General features: G+C 36.4%; 1 protein-coding gene across 1 annotated transcript in view; it reads right to left on the bottom strand.

Annotated features, from left to right (window-relative positions):
• Nucleotides 1–1244: 1244 nt before the first annotated feature.
• The window catches only part of LOC124232912 (protein furry homolog-like), a 243199-nt gene continuing 226532 nt past the window's right edge, over nucleotides 1245–17911 (bottom strand). The window contains exons 55-62 of the mRNA XM_046649823.1: nucleotides 17585–17824; nucleotides 15970–16119; nucleotides 13930–14028; nucleotides 8372–8440; nucleotides 5671–5688; nucleotides 4813–4923; nucleotides 3688–3878; nucleotides 1245–3350 (exon numbers count right to left, since the gene is read on the bottom strand). Coding sequence (XP_046505779.1) covers nucleotides 3092–3350; nucleotides 3688–3878; nucleotides 4813–4923; nucleotides 5671–5688; nucleotides 8372–8440; nucleotides 13930–14028; nucleotides 15970–16119; nucleotides 17585–17824 — 1137 coding nt within the window. The 3' untranslated portion in view covers nucleotides 1245–3091. The remainder of the gene's footprint in view (nucleotides 3351–3687; nucleotides 3879–4812; nucleotides 4924–5670; nucleotides 5689–8371; nucleotides 8441–13929; nucleotides 14029–15969; nucleotides 16120–17584; nucleotides 17825–17911) is intronic.

The following is a 17911-nucleotide window of genomic DNA, read 5'->3' as shown; positions in this document are numbered from 1 at the left end:
AGTGGGCATTCAGACATTGAACAAAGTGGTACAGAAACTCATGGTGAGTTATGGTGATATGCTAGCAATGAGAAGGCACTGTCGAACTGTGTACCACTGGAAATTTATAAAATGTAATTTTTTTTCAAGCGAGAGTGAGAGGCTAGAAGGAAATACCCTTGAATACTGTTGTCTTTGGATGTCAAGAGAAGTTACTCTACTTTTCTTCATATTTCCTACATTTGCTAAAGTGACAATGGATTACTTTGAAAAATTTTTTAAAATGCCATAAAGTACAATTTTAATTACATTGATTTGAGGTTGTGCTGGCATAGTGTATGAGCAGTTCTCATAGACCTAAAGGAGGGGAGCTCAGCCTGGCTTTGGTGAGTCTATTCTAAGAGAAAATGTTAACTATTTCCTCAAGGTAGACCGTGGGTTGTACTGCATCCTCTGTTTTTTTTAAAGATTTTATTTTTCCTTTTTCTTCCAAAGCCCCCAGTTCGTAGTTGTGTATTTTTAGTTGTGGGTCCTTCCAGTTGTGGCCTCAGCGTGGCTTGACGAGCAGTGCCATGTCCTCGCCCAGGATTTGAACCGGTAAAACCCTTGGTCACTGAAGTGGAGCACGCAAACTTAACCACTCGGCCATGGGGCCGGCCCCGCATACTCTGTTTTCTATCACTACAAGTAGAAAATATTTTCTAAATTGTGTAAAAATCCTTTGGCTTTCTATTTTAGAAGCAGCATGAAGAAACTGCCAGATCTCTTCTCTTGGTGATATTTTACAGACTTACTATTTAAAAATTATAAATTTAGTGGGCAAAAGAAAAAGGTGGTATGAGCAAAAACTGGGCTCTGATTGGAAATAAAATGTTTAATAAATTAAGCATTTGATATATTTTGTTAATAAATGCAAACTTTGGATTCAAAGGATAAGGAGCAAGGAAGTATAGGTCTGAAGAAAATCCAATTGCAAAAGGACAATCTTAATGACTTTATATTTGCATCTTGTTTTCTGCAGGTGTATTCATTTTTATTTCATTATTAATAGACTTAGCTGCATATAAATAATATGAAAAGGCAATTTCAGCTGTTTGAAAGGCGATCACCACCTTTTGATTTTTGTTTTCCCCCTTGAAGGGGAACAATTTTATTCTCCCCCTTTACGGAAAGTTATATTTAAGAATAATGAAGGTGACATTTCAAAAGTTTCTAAATGATGCACATTATAATCATTCATCCTTTCTTAAAATACAACACAAGCCAACAGCTACAATGCTTTTTATTTTAACAAAAAGGATATAAGGAGGGTGAGAAAAATAGGGGATGGTAAGATAGGATGTAAAGTGTGGTGTGTCTCTGGACACCATCCCTCTCTTCCTGCCCCACACCCAAAAGTTATTAAATAATTTAAAGGACACCATTTACAGTACCAGAACACCATCAAAATAATTGTTTTTATCAGGGTCAAAAAATACAGTGATTATGAATGTGCCGTGACCAGTTACGGAATTTTACAGGTAACATAACTATAGTCAGCAGTCCAACGGCGTGCACAGTGCCTTCAATTAATGCACTTGAGCATAATTACATTTCTGGCAGGGTCCACACCCCCAAGAAAAGGCAAAGCTAAGCATTTCATTTCTACATTCTAAACTCTGGAATCACAGAGCCCAGTTTAAAAGAAAAGTCACAGTGGATAAGAGATGCATATAAAAAATACAAGGTGTTCCTTTCAAATCAGAGGAATTGTGGGACTACATTCATTTCTTTTACAAAATGCTATTTAAAAAAGGACAGAGAATCCAGTTCATGTTATGCTGCAGACCTAGACAGTGAATGAGTATATTGCATGTTTTGGTAGTCGGTCTTCAGGCTTCCTTTCATTTTCCCCCATAGCCCCAGGTTCCTTTAGGGTGAAACATGTGAGTCCTGAATAAACATATAAAAATGCATTTGCATCTCTCTTCTTGAATTCTGCAGACTTCAGAGCCCGCAAGTCATATATTCTACCATCCATGACCACAATTTTTTTCTTTAGCTTTGTACACCTATTCTTGTATAACAGTGCATTGCACAAATGTACAAGAAAATACTGGTTTTAATCTATACAGTTTCTATAATAATTATGGAGTAAAATAAGTTAACTTTTCTAATGAGAATAGCTGACGGGCAGCATACATCTTTATTTTACATTTTAAAGTCTCTGCAGGCATCTACTTTGGTTAGTTATCAACATTGTAACATAAGCACTGATCAGAGAACTGAGCAGCATTCCAATAACGTTAACAGATATATTATTTCTTTTCGAAATACTGGGAAAGCCCAGTTTTAAAATATTATTAAAATGTTCTAACATTTACACACTATGAAGAGTTAGATCTAATAAAATAAAATTTCTTCAAAAATAATCTTGCAGTGCTCTTTTAGGCATGCTCTGAGACGTTATCACCAAACATCCATACCTTGAAAATATGACTATCACATATTCACACATCCCAGCTCACACACACATAATTCCTTATACAGCCCCAAAAACAAAACACCCACACCCTTATCCCACATGTTGAAAAATCAGTGGTTTTTGCAAAGAAGTCTATGTATATCTATCCGACTGGATGTTCTTCATGTAGATGATTAAGCATTAATTGTAGAGTATGCTTATGGCCGCTAGAAAGCCAAGCAGCTCCGCAGGTCTTCAGCTAAAACGAACCAGCCTCGATTTCAGCCTCATGTCACCTGCTTTTCCACGTCTCAGTATTAGAGGCCATTATTGCAAATGTTCTTAAAATTCCTTTCTTTCTCCAGAAAGTAATGTATTTGTATGCATCACTTTTAGCCCTTTTCACGTCGGTTGAATAATCAAAAAATTCTTTCTTCATACAGTTATTGTGGGAGGTATTGGCAGCTGTTAAACAATTAGATTTTTTTCCTTCAGATCTTTGATTTTGACATTCTTTCTTTATCTTGAGAAAGTCTGACATTAGTTACACTGTGGTTGTGGATGCTGCCAGAAAAAGTTATCAGTGAATTGCAAGGGTTCATAAAAGGTGCTTGTTAATATTCTTAAATCATCTTCAGTTTAGTTTCTTTCCTGAAAGGCTGAAGTTTCTCAGAATCCAGTGCTCACCAAACTTCCAATTGGTTTGGCCTGTGCTAGAAGTTGGTATGACTGCACCATGCGTAAAGACTCTCTTATTTCTAGATTAAGTTCCATCAGTTTGTAGTTGGCTTCTGACATGTCCAGGTCGGAGCCTATAACTGCAAAGCTTCCTGTCTGGCCCAGCGTCTGGTGATGGAAATATATGTGTAACAGCGTCTGCACGGGGTCATCTTCACAACTGCCAAAGATATCATTGGGCCAGAGAGACCTGAAAATACACAATATTTTTAAGTCCTGAGACTCAATCAAGCATTTCCTATGATTAACTCCGTTTTAAGTTAATACCTATAACAACAACAACAAAATTTCCTTGTGAATCACTGAGGATTTGTTTTAATATTTGAGCAAATATCTTACTGAAAGTATCACTGAGAGTGAACAAAATCTAAAATTGGTGTCACTTCAGTGGTAACTGTAGAAAATAATGTCAGGCCTTCCTTTCACAAAGCCATGATTTGGAAACATAAAATATGACCCAAACCCAGTACTTGTACACCCCCAGCCCGCGTCTAAAGGCATCACCTTTAAATCCCTTCATGTTTTACCTGAAAGCTTTCACTTGTGCTACAGCCAACAGAAATTCCTTATTTTTCAAAGTTTCAATCAAAGAATGAATGGCAGTTTCTATCGTCGTTTGTGCGGCTTTGGCAATGTCCATTTCTTCGTTTTCTGAAGCAGATTCAGCTTCCTTGAGGATACTTTCCAGCTGGGCAAGTTCCTCAGACATATTGATGACCTAAAACAAATAAATACACCTTCAAAGGACCTATTTGTATATTCAATAATAAAAAGAGCATTTAATCGGCTGTAACGACACATCAGACGGTAGTAGTATTTTATTTTCAAATGTTAAACTTAGTAGTTAAGGGCAGTTAATAGTTCAAGTTCTCTATTCAGTAGGGATAAATAATTTCAGCCACCAAGTAGTGGTCTTTAAATACCCTTGATAAAACAACAGATTTTAGTAAGTGTAATAAAACAGGTTGTAACCAATGTTTATATTGGTTTTAACATATGGTCTAGGCTACGTCTTGCATAGGAAAAATACATTCACTGTTATGGGGGGATCATGAAATTTGTTTTTGACAGTAAAGTCTTTATATTTTAAAAGGTTATTTACCAACGGTATTTTATAAAAAACCAGTATGTGTATATATATATTTTAATTTATTTAACTATTAAAAAAAAATTAAATCATTTCCCCAGTGATAGTTTCAGTACCAGCATTTGACAAGGGGGAAAAAAGATTGAAGTCACTACCTCTGAACCTGTTCATGACATGATTTCCAACACTTAAAGTGTTTTTTGACACATTTATTTTTGTGTTCATTACAAGAACTAGAGAAACATGTGGACAAGGTGTTGGGGGGTTCATGATGGGATTTTGTGTCTCCATTGAATTGATGTGCTTTACTTGACTTTCGATTACAGATGATCTGTCGCTGCTACTGCAACCTTGAAAGTCTTGAACCTTTATGGCATCCACCTATATCCTATCTTATTTACCAATAGGTCCTGAAGTAGTACATCATTTCAAGAAACAATTCTGAAAAAAAAACGATTCGCTATAGTGACTTTTGACATAAGCTCTCCTATAAGGCATATATGTATTGTATATATTTTAATTTCCTAGAATCAGTTACTGATGCCTCGTATAACTGAATATTTACCTCTGCTTCATTTTTTATTGTATTTACTTGGTTGATGAGTTTACAGTAGGCTTGGAACAGAAGCAGCAGTTGAAAATGCAGTTTGTATAGCCTTCGGCAGAGCTCCAGTTCCTAGAGATAAATGACAATGCATCAAATTTAGGTGCTATTTTCCAGGATATTTGAGTAGATGTTGTATTTCCAATAAAAATTTATAAATAAATAAATGTTAAAATTGCCTTGGCATTTATTTTGCTATAGTAAGCAAGTTAATATGACTTGAAGCTAATGAAAGACAGATGAAAGATGCTTTGAAGACTGGGATTAAGGTAATTTATTGTTGGTTACATAATTCATTTTTAGTGTGAAGCACATTTTCACATTAGACAAACAGAATTTTTCAGCAGGCAATATATAGGACGCTTTGAAAATGATTCACTACAACTGAAAACTTCAAATTCATAATGAAAAGACTTTACAAATGCACATGCTTTCGCCCATCAAGATGATTATTTTATTGCGTTTATCAACAAGTGCCTGATAAAGCAAAGTGAAACTGGTAACCTCTTGCCTAAAAATGAATTCATTTTTCTAAAAAAACACTTCATAATCTCACTGAAGTGAGATAAATTAAGATATGCACTTTGATTTTTAAAATTAAGATTTAAAAGGCGATGTTAGTTAAAGATGTACAAAAAGGCGACTGCTAGTCGTACATATTAATGATAAAATCTCATTATTTTTATAGGACCAGCATTTCATGGATTAGGGCTATGCAAAACTGAGGCAAACACCACCCTTAAAGTAATCACAATGGTAAGTGAAAACCAGTTTGTCTGACATGGATAAGTAGTCTATAAATTAAGACAGGTCACTTACTGCTAGAATTTCCATTTGCTAAGCAAGAAGGTGATCGGGTCACAAAAAATACAAAGGAAGAAAAAGACCAAGAATTAGTGTAAGAAATCATTGTAACTAGGGTCACAGATGTCCCAGGGAAACTGAAGAACATTTAATTACACCCCAAAGAGAAATTCATGATGCTATTTCCAGAATAAAACTGTTTAGACATTTACTGTAACAATCCAGGGTGTTTTACATTCTTTGCCAAATAATAACTAAATTACATTTAGGCTATATTTCAGTGTAAAAGTCACAAAGAATAAAATCGAACTAAGGTGATTCTTGGGAAACTTAACTATTATAAGTGATCTTCTATCTAGGTTTTTATAGCCTTTAAAAACAGAAAGTCAAGTGTAATAAAATTTCTATTAGTAAAACAGAAAAATTCTGATTAGAAAATAAGTGAATTACTGTTCTCAGAAAAGAATTGGGTTATAATCTTATAAATACTTACCCATGAGATTCTCTCTGGTGTGGCTCATTCTAGGCCTCCTACCCCTTACTGCCTAATTAGGTCCTATGTTGTCATAATCGGTGCTGAGTCAGAAGGTAAAATATCAAAAGTAGATGTGTGTTTTAAGTTGCATTTCAAATGTAATTTAGGAAACTTCAGAAATTCAACCCAACTAGGTTTGAATCAAATGAGATAATGTATGTAAAATAGATAGGGAAACATCTAGTTTATGAACTATTTTAAAGCTATCACATTAAAATATCTACAGCAACTTGGACCTAGTCTCATAAATGGAGAAGAATGACTTCTAATTAAAACAGCAATGGCCGTAATGTAAATATTGCTTCTAAAAGTCCCTTTGCAAGCCTGCTTTTCTAAATAGTTTCCTCTGAAGGACTGTTTATATAACATTTATTCCTATCAATTTAGAAGGGATTTGCTAAGCAAACGTGAACTTAGCTCCCTCCAGCTTACCATAAATTACACGGAGGGTCAGTCAGTGAACACCAGGTGAGCACAATCCAACCGCAAACATATTAGCATATCTAAATTTCTGAGGTTTTACTTTCTATGGTTTTATATGGAAACCACTATTTGAGTTCTAAATACTTTCTCAGGAGAACTCATTCTACATGCATAGATCCACAGCCTCTACTTTGGGATGTAATGGAAAAGAAATCACTGATAAAGTTTATGATCACCACGATGGTAGGAAGTAACACAAACCTAATTAAGTCTATAGCTCGGAATTACTAGAAATTACACTAAATATGCTAACATTGTACATTTTCAATTATTGCTTTTTAAAGTATATGAAAATTTGCATACATATTCTCTTCACTTATTTTTTAGCAAATATTTAATGACTGCTTATTATGCAAAGGAGTATACTGCTACACGGGGACAGATAGTAGATAATGTTGTGTAAAAAGGGCCCCCCACTCTCAAGGAGCTGAAGATGAAAGGAGAGGTAAGATATGAATGGAAGTCTTAAATGTGCAGAGTCTCTAGTTTTCACTTAGTGAGGGAACCTTAAACTATATGAACAGACGCAGACTCTTGGAGATGGAACTCATTTTCTTCAAGGTAGAAGGGATATAAGGAATCACTTAGTCTAACATCTAATTTATACAGGACAAAAGGAGTTTCTTACGTGCTTAAGCCATGTGGTGAAATAGTGGCAAAGACAGATTTAGAGCCAAAGGATCTAATTCTAGTCTAGGGTTAATTCCTTATCTTTCCTCATTTCTTTCTTTACAGAGGTGATTTGACAATTTCTTTGTAAAATAGTGCACGATTTGGAGTCAGCCTGCCTAGGTTTAAATCTCAATTCTAACTAACTGATTTTAGATAAATTAGCTTCTCAGAGCCTCATTTCCTCGTCTGCAAAATGGGGACGATTATAGCATCTACTAGACAGAGTTGGAAGGACAGAGATAATGGGCGTGAAATGCTCAGTATAGTGCCTGGCAAACAGCTGACATTTATTGAGAGTATCCTATTTTCTCAACATTTCAGTTTTTTAAAAACTTCAAATTTTTATTATAATAGTACAACAGCTTTTACAGTGACCAGAAATCTGTAACAATCTGACACTGAAAAAGATTAGAATTCTGATGTCAAACGCAGAGGTTGTTGAGAGATGAATGAATGCATCCTCCCCGGATGAAGTTGCACTCCTATTGGACGAATTTGTAGGTCTTAATTTATCCTCCCTTAATATAATGTATGTATTATATATGTGTACTTTTCTCTAATAAAATATATTACTATTATTTTCACTGAGTTTTATACTAGCAAAAAACATAATTTACCTAATCAGAATTTCCCCTTTAGAAAACTAATATGAATGTATATAATATCAACCTCAGGTTTGCTTTCTGGACCAATTTATCTGCAGAATACTAATGCAGAACAACATTTTTTTTAAAGAGGCAGATACAACTAAAAGCCGACCCGGATTGTCCAGATATCCATCAAGTTTACCTACTGGATGTTATTAAGCTTCAGTCACAGCTGATCGTTCATTTTTATTAAAGTGAATTTTTCATCACTAAGCCAATATTTCATTGAACCTAACTTTTACAAAGATTGTTCTGATATAAAAAATGAAAAGTGTTATAAATATTCTTTATTTCTAGGAATATCAAATAAGAACATTTGAGCATATGCATTATTTTACCTGATGTAGAAATATAGCAAAACTAAGAATAAGAAACTTACTTGTGCATCTGTGTTTATCCTGTACATGTCTTCTTTGGCACCAAATGTCCTCTTACAATTGTCTAACCACTAGAGAAATAAGTAACAGTAAATTTTAATAGACATTGCACAATACACAATGAAATTGGTAATACAACAGCCAGCGCATATAAAACAACAAACTTAAAAGTGAACTTGAGGGGCTGGCCCAGTGGCGTAGTGGTTAAGTTCATATGTTCTGCTTCAGCAGCCCAGGATTCACGGGTTCAGATCCTGGGCACAGACCCACACACTGCTCATCAAGCAATGCTGAGGCAGTGTGCCACATACAAAAAAGAGGAAGATTGGCACAGATGTTAGCTCAGGGCCAATCTTCCTCACACACAAAAAAGTGAACTTGAATTTCTAGGATTGGTTGTAGACATAAAATATCCCCACTCGAGCCTAATCATTTATATACAACAAACCAAAGCACATGATGCATCAGCATAACTAGATGTGCACTTGTGACAGTCTACCAACAAACACAAACGATCTTCTGCTCCAGGGACTAGCGGTGCCCACTTCAGGAAAGAATATTCTTCATTTTGCAGATTTTATTGGAAACCTCCACAATCTATACCTGACCTCTGTCTAACGTGAGATGGGAAATGACAGATGTGCTTCCCTCTGGCCAATTTAATAAAGGCAACTTAGAACTCACCAGGTCCCTTTGCTTATCAGAAGTGTAATTCTCAGAAGACTGGTGTCAGTTTTAATTAGTGAAACAGAAACCAAAATCCATTTTAAATCTTATTTTTTTTGCTTTTTCTTCCTTTTTGGACAGTAATGAATGACAAACCTGTTACCTCCAAAGAATATTGAATACAGAAGCCAAATGTGGTTTTCCCTTAGCCAGGGGCTATTCCTAAAGATAGATATTTATTTAAGGTACCTTTTCTTCAGTCAAATAAAAATAAAATAATAGCATTGTGGTTTAGCAGGAAAAAACACTGGATTCACAGAATGTCCAAGCAGAAGTGAAAGCTAAGAGCTTTCAAGTTAAGCAGCTGGGTTTTGATAGTTTGATATTATTATTATCAGTTCTTATGACTTCCTATTTCTTTGTGTGTGATATATATACTAGTTTTATTATGTTAAATCTAAGAAACCATTAGGACTTTTTAAATTAGGACTTTGAGAAAAACTACTAGCTACATCAATTTATTCTTTGAAAATACTTCAGCACTGGGCATTTAAAATTCCCAATTGTAGCATAACATTCTACATGCAAAGAATTAAAATTAGACATCTTGGTTATTTCAAAACAATCTCTTTGACCTTAGGTCCCTTTTATCCCAGTCTCTGAGACTGTACAGGCCCTTAGGCTCTTTGCTTGACAGCATCTCTGAAGAAAAACATGTTAGGCCTTTCTAGTGAGATACAGCTGCTGGCAGCTATTGTCAAAAGCTCTCCAGCAGATTTCTTTATATCAGCAAAATACAGTTGACATCTATCATGGAACTGCTACATTAGTCTTTAGTCACACAAAATGTTAAAATGCCTATACACTTAATCATCATTACTAATCCAGTCCAATTTGTCTAAGTATACTAATACATTTGGAAAAAAAATAATTTCAATCGATTAGTGGCTGCTTATTAAATATTTTTTTTTATACTGTATGCCTAGTGATACAGCATATTAGGGGCACTATTTAACATAATTATTTCTGATTTTTATTCTGTTAAAAGACAAGCCCCAACCCTATAGTCTCATGGCCGCATACTGGCCTGAAAAGTACAGATCCACACCTTTCCAGCCAGTGTATGTAAGACACAGTAGATCATTGGTGTACAGAATACCCTCCAGTTCACACCTAGTCAGTCTTCCTGTCATGATGTCTTCTTTACTCCGAGCTCCAATGAAGGTTAAAATTTAACTGGAGAGGTTTGGCTTCTGGGCGTGATGGAGGAGCTTGCGTAAGGCCAATCCTCCAAGGACAAGTAGAGAAGCTGAAAACCATTGTCCAGGACTTAGAGAGGAAGAGGAAAGTACTGAAGCAAGCCCTACATGGACACCAGTGTTTACTCCGGAGGATTTGCTTATTCATGTCCATAGGCATAAGAGGCTGAACAGAAACTGGCGGCCTACAGTTTCACTGGGCCGGAAAAACGGTTATCAAAGGTAGTGAGGTACTGAGGGCCAAGATCCTGGAGAAAAGGGCACTGTGTGCATTTCTCCTTGGGGCACTTGCTCTTCCTGTTGATTATGTGCAGGAGGACAGGCTAAGAAGCCAAGTAGCAGCGTCTGGGAGGCTAAAGAGGTAAGTGAAGATTTCTGGTCTTTTGGTGCTGGGGAGACAAATTGTTCAATTCCTGCCAAGATGGCGGGGTCCTGATAAATACCTCAGGCTTTCACTCCTGATCCTTAGAAGACACAAGGAATAATGAAAGAATGTATAACTTAAAAAACTATTACAGGGGAAAAGGTGAATAATAAAAAATACTTGGTTGATAGAAAAGAAGACAAGAAAGAAAAAAGTAACAGAGAACAGAAGGGACAAGCAATAGTGAGATGGTAGCTCAGGAAGGAATCAAAGTTCATTTTTACCCCCATATAAATATTTAGTTGATTCAGCACAATTTACTGAAAAGAATATTCTTTTCTCACTGCACTGCAATAGCGCCTTTGCTGTAAATTATGTGATTATATATGTGTGGGTCTCATGTTTCATTGGTCTATTTGTCTGTTCTTATATGAGTACTACACTTTTGAGGTTTTTAATAGGTCTTACTGGCTGGAAGTCTAGCTCTGTTGTGTAGACCTTGTTGTTGTTCTTTGTGGACAAGGTTTGGAAAATTTTTTCTGTAAAGGGCAGATAGTAAATATTTTAGTTGTTGCAAACCATATATTCTCTGTTGCAAGTATTTAATTCTGTGTTGCAGTGTAAAAATAGCCATAGACAACATGTAAACAAATGGGACGGCTATGTTCCAAAAAACTATTCACAGAAACAGGCCAGATGTGACCTGAGGGCTCTAGTTTGCTGACTGTGTTCAAGAAGATTGTGAGCGCTGTTATTAACCACTTGTATTTCCATATAAATCATAGACTCAGTCTGTCAATTCCCATTAATATACTGTCTGAGATTTTGAATGAGATTGCCTTAAATCTACAGATCATTTTGGGGAAAAATGACATCTTTACACTAGTGTGTTTTCTGCTTCATGAACATGGTATAGCCCTCCATGTATTTAGGTGGCCTTTAATTTCTCTCGGTGATATTTGAAGTTTTCTGTGTGGAGGTTTAGCACATCTCTGACTAGGTTTATCTGTAGGTATTTGATGTTTTCCTATTGTAAATGTATCTATTGCTGTATAACCAACCACCCTAAAACTTAATGGCTTAAAACAACAAGATAAATCTCTGTGTTGGCTGGGAGTTTCTTCTGGTCTTGCCGAGGGTCACTCATGAGGCTACAGTCATCTGATGGCCTGACTGGGGCTGAACTTACTCATATGCCTGCCAGGCTGGCTGTCAGCTGGGACACCGCCATTCTCCTCCACGTGGCCTCTTATCCTCCAGTAGGCTAGAGGTCAAATAGTTTTCCAGAGTTTATCCCAATTTACACCCTGACCAACATGGTGGCTAATGCAGAAGCTGCAAAAGGCCTCTCAGGTTCTACTCTCAGAAGCTGTACAGCATCACTTCTGACTTTGGTCCAAACAAGTGACAAGACCACCCCAGACTTAAGAGGTGGGAGAATAGGCTCCAATCTCCTGATGGGAGGGACAGCAAAGTCATGTTGCAAAGAGGTGTGGACAGAGAGGCATGATTCATCAGGACTGTTATGTAACACTCTACCACAGCTTCTAGGATAGCAAAGGTTTCTGAAGACATGAAAGGCACTAACCATAATGGGAAAGACTGATAACTTGGACTTAATTAAAACTAAAAACTTCTGTTTATAGAAAGAGGCTATTAAGATAGTAAAAATGCTAGCCACAGAGAGGGGAAGAAAAATTTGTAATACATATATCCAATAAAAGGCTTGTGTTTAGAATAAGGAACACCTACAAATCAATAAGAAAACCACAAATGACTCATTTACAAAAATGGGCAAGGTATCTGAAGGCAAAATAGACAAAATGTCTAAATGAAGATATCTATATGAAAAGGTGCTCAAAGAGTCATCAGGGAGGTGCAAAATAATATCATGAAATACTACCACATACCCACCAGAATGGCTAAAATTTTAAAAATTGGCAATACCAAGCGGTGGCAAAGATTAAGCAATGGTAACTCTTGTACACACTTCTGATGGGATTGTAAATTGATACAACGTCTTCTAGAAAACTGCTTGGCAGAATCTACTAAAGCTGTACATGTGTCTAGAGTGTGATCCAGCAATTCCACTCCTAGATAGATACTCAACAGGTATCTGAGCATATATATGTAAAAGACATGTAGAAGAATGGACATAGCAATATTATTTGTTAGATGGCCAGATGTTGGACGATCCTTTCTTCATGTTGAAAACTCTTTCCTCTTCTCCAATCTGTCATTATTCTTTCAATCCAAATATAAGATCACTATCCCCTTACAAGGGGAGAAAGCCTTAATGTAAGTATTTTCTCATACCGTATTCTTTCTCTGAAATAATCCCTCCATCTAAAATTACCGTCTGTCAGGCCTAAGGTCATGTCTCTGTTCCGTGAAGTTTTCCTATCAGTCCAAAGTGACCGGTCTCTGGAAATCGTAGCATTTGGTCTGCATCAGTTCTCTGTTAGACCCGAACGATCTTGAGATGTGTCTTTCATTGCCAGTACTTTTATTTATAGCTACAATTTAAGTGATTCTTTCCTTTGGTTACTAGTTATTCACACACAGTATTTGTGCTTTATATTCCTACCTAGAATATTTAGGGAATAAGAACCAGGTTTTATGCTTCATTTTTCAGAGGCCTTTACATGTGATAGATATTTAATGCTTATTAATGAAAGACCCATCTCCTATTCTAGAAAAAGAAAGCCTACTGAATGCATTTTGTGTGAAAAGGAGAAGCATTTTTTTCTTCAAGTTCTTCTACTCCTGCCAATTGAAAACATACTGGCTGTTCCCTCAGGGAACAGAACTCCTGTGTTTTGCAGTGCCAGATTGGAGTTGAAGAAACATTTCTTCGCAGGTAATACCTATAATCTACTACCCTTTACCCACATACATACACACCACAGGGAAAAGATCCAACTTCATCACAGGTGCAGATTTTCTGGACACAATATCATAACGCATTCTCAGAGAAACGCTGCTTTCATTTCCCCACTTGCAATGTTGACAGCAGCTACATAGTCTCCACACAGAAGCTTTTTATAAAGCTATAGCTTTCCATTGTGCTCTTAGCTCTTACAGGGCCAATTTCTAAAAGCCAAAAACAGGAATTCACTGGACAGAGAGCTCAAAGGCCCTACCATTCTCAGTAAAACCCAGAGGCCAGTGTTAAGAGGCTCTCTTCTCTATCTCAGCTATCCAGCTGCCATCTTAACACTTCTAGTGTCAAAAGAAAACTACTTTTTTCACATAGTAAAAAGAGACTGACCTGTTCAGCTGCTTCTCTTTTGGCATTGTATGTATCCAGGTGTTCTTGCAACTCCAAAACACTGAACTTGAGTGTTTCTAGCAAACCACAGGACATCAGCTGTAAAATCAGAAACACAGTGGTCCAGGTTATCATTTCTGATCGCAATCATGAGACTGACAACTTTTGGATCATGGAATTTCTGCTGGTTGGTTTTCAACCCAACTTGGTGCTGGTGTCTCTAACTGTACTCTGTCCCTCACTAAGGGCTGACCTTTCACTGAAACAGAGTGGGAGTGCAGTGGGATTTCAGGGATGTCAGCAAGGGCAAGCACATCTTGAAATGCTTTCAAAAACTGGCTCAGTGAAGAAATGGTAGGTCAGACTAGAATATGCCATAAAGGTAACATCCTTGAAGCTTTTTAAACCTTAATTCTTTAACTATCTTAATAATCTACAGGTGTGCTTAGAAACAAGCCAAGTGGGGAGACCAAGGAGCTCTGGGTTGTTCCCAGGGGAAGGTCTAGTCCTCTTCTATCCACTTTCATTGAGGAATTGAGAAGAGTTCACATCTCTAGAACATGACGTTTTACCCTCTCCATCTAGGACTCTGTGGAGAGTGAGGGCAGGTGGGGGAGGGTGAGAATCAGAAATAGTCACAAGTCACTACATATAATATACTGGAATTGCATTTTGCTAGATATTTATAGTCAAGTGGAAAATATGAACCATTACACTTTAAAATTCTGAATTATATTTTAAAAAGACCATTTACATTGGTGATGTTTAGATTTGACATCAAAAGCAAAGGCAACAAAAGTAAAAATAAACAAGTGAGACTACATCAAACTAAAAAGCTTCTGCACAGCAAAGGAAACCATCAGCAAAATGAAAAGGCAAACTACTGAATGAGAGAAAATATTTGCAAATCATATATTAGATAAGGGGTTAATATCCAAAATATATAAAGAACACATACAACTCAATAGCAAAAGAACCAATCTGACTGAAAAATGGCAGAGGATCTGAATAGACATTTTTCCAAAGAAGACATATAGATGGCCAACAGGTACATGAAAAGGTGCTCAATATCCCTAATTATCAGGAAAATGCAAATTAAAACCACAATGAGATATCACCTCCCACCTGTTAGAATAGCTATTATCAAAAAGACAAGAAATAATAAGTGTTGGCGAGGATGTGGAGAAAAGAAGAGAAAACGTGGAGAAAAGGATGCACTGTTGGTGGGAATGTAAATTGGTGTAGTCACTATGGAAAAACGGTATAGAGGTTCCTCAAAAAATTAAAAGTAGAAATACCATATGATCCAGCAATTCCACTCATGGGTATTTATCCAGAAGAAACAAAAACACTAACTTGAAAAGATATATCACCCTCATGTTCACTGCAACATTATTTACAACAGCCAAGAAATGGAAACAATCTAAATGTCTGTTAACATATGAATAAAGAAAATGTAGTGTATATATACAATGGAATATAACTCAGCTGTAAAAAAGGAAATCTTGCCATTTGCGATAACATGGATGGACCTTGAGGGCATTATGCTATGTGAAATAAGGCAGACAGAGAAAGACAAATACTGTCTGATCTCACTTAAATGTGGAATCTAAAAAAAAATCCCCAAAACCAAGCTCATAGATACAGAGAACAGGCTGGTAGTGGCCAGAGGCAAGGATGGGGGGTGGGTGAAATGAGTGAAGGGGATAAAAACGTACAAAATTCCAGTTGTAAAATAAATAACTTCTGGGGATGTACTGCACAGCATGGTGACCACAGTTAATAATACTGTGTTGCATATTTGAAAATTGCTAAGGGAGGAAATCCTAAACGTTCTCATGACAAGAAAAAACAATTCTCTAACGGTGTATGGTGATGGATGTTAACTAGACTGATTGTGGTGATCATTTTGCAAAATATACAAATACTGAATCATTATGTTATGCATCTGAAACTAAACATAATGTTGTATGTCAGTTATACCTTAATGATGCCATTCAGATTTAGTCTTTATAAAAAGCCCTCATGTAAAAGACTTACTGTTTCAGCATCCACAAAGACTGTTGGGCATTCTGAACACATCATCATCACCTCCAACGAACTTTTAAACTTGGTACCAATGCGCTGCAGACTCTCACCAAGAAAGCTAACGGCCTCGTTAGTTATGTCTCCAAACTTTCTTTGAATTGTCTATGGAGAAAAGCATAAGAAAAAGTTTAGTATTTCATAAGAAGGGCTTTTTTCATCTTTAAGTAAAGAAGCGTAATTTATAATTAGGGCAAATTATTATTCTAGTGGTATATAATGTGACAATGATATATAATTATGGTGACAATAACTGATCTGTAAATCCATGTTTTTAGGCACTTCTTTAGGAAATGGTTTAGTTTCTAAAAAAAGATCAAAGATTTACAAAATAGTATTACTGAAAAAAGAAAACAGTGATAGATGCCATTCGTCTCCTCATTCCTGAGATCTTTTCATTAGGAGAGACAGAAGGAACACATGCTGCACGTCCTTGGCAACAAAGTCCTCACATGCCTGAGGAATTAGCTCTTCTGAAGTTAAGTTCTACCCGAGAGAAACTTTCGGTAAAAGCTGCCTTCTGACTTTAACATCATAAAAATGCATCAAGTGTAGTAGCTTCTCAGAACTCAAGAATATTCATTTACGTATAACCGACAGTGCGTGACCCACTCAATGAATTAGGCTATATTATCAGTAATATAATTATACAAATAATGTGTACCTACATTATGTGTAGCACTGTTAGGTGTTATTAATTTAAAAAAAAAAAGGCATAAGCCACAATCCCAGACATCAAGAAACTTACCATATCACTGTAAAGAAAAAAATATACATAGAAAACCAAGTAGTAATGCAAAAACCACAGAATCAAATAAATAAATTCTCCAGTTAATGAGCACCAAAGAACCTCCCAGAGGGAGACTGGAGGTCGGAGGAGTTGGGAAAGCTTCAGGGAGCACATGTACTTAGCTGGGTCTTCCAACATGGGCAAAATCTGCTTAGGTAGGGCGGGAAGACGGTAGGTAGTTCAGAGGATAAGGACTGAAATGGTGGTTTTTCTCTGTCCCTTAGTTTCTCTGGCCACAGAACGTTAAAAATATCTCTACATTCCATAGGTCTGTTGTAAGAATTATCTACTTAATGTAAAGCATTTAGCATAATGCCTAGCAGGTAGTGAGTAGTCAATAAATGGTAGCTCATATTATTCTTATTTTCAGGATTGGAAGCAACCTTAACACATTTTTAAGGTCTTCACACAGTAACGAAAGTGCCAATGAATTTAACACTTTATTATAAACTGTTTTATGGTATTGACTGTGAGCTCGCTGAAGGCAGGGACCAAACTTTATATTTCTTTGGCATCCCTGATGGTGCCTAGCATACTGCAGAAAATTTAACAGATGTTTTGAAATTTTAGTAATTACCTTAGGGGAGATACCTGTACTAGTCATTATATAATGTATCAGCAATACTACAATGTCAAAATGTAAATTTAAATAATATCATTATCTTAGGGAAAAAAATCAGTGGAAATATTAATATTTGAGATACTGATTTTAGACCCCCAAAACCCATAATTTTATCAGGTAACTATAATATGAATTCAGAAACCTTAAAGCTCACTGACCTGAAACAACCTAGAAAACACATGAAAAGTAAACACTGCACAGGATCCGTCAGTGTCAGACAGCATCTGATTGACATGGCAGCGCCAGGCTTCTTCTTCATCATCATAAGCTACTGGCTGAAAAGCGGCTATTATGGCAGAAAGAAATGGGGACGGTAGAGGTGATGTCTGTACTTCTGGAAAACCATCTTGCTCTTCTTCGTCTTGACTGTTAACAAAAATATCACAGTAATCATAATACTATCTCAAAAGAACAGACTCAATTACTTAAAACAGTTTGGTTTAAGTCATCCACACACACACACACATTCATACACACACACACAC

The sequence above is a fragment of the Equus quagga genome, unplaced genomic scaffold (assembly GCF_021613505.1).
Source record: "Equus quagga isolate Etosha38 unplaced genomic scaffold, UCLA_HA_Equagga_1.0 146_RagTag, whole genome shotgun sequence".
Lineage (NCBI taxonomy): Eukaryota > Metazoa > Chordata > Mammalia > Perissodactyla > Equidae > Equus > Equus quagga.
This window is presented reverse-complemented; position numbering and strand designations above follow the sequence as displayed.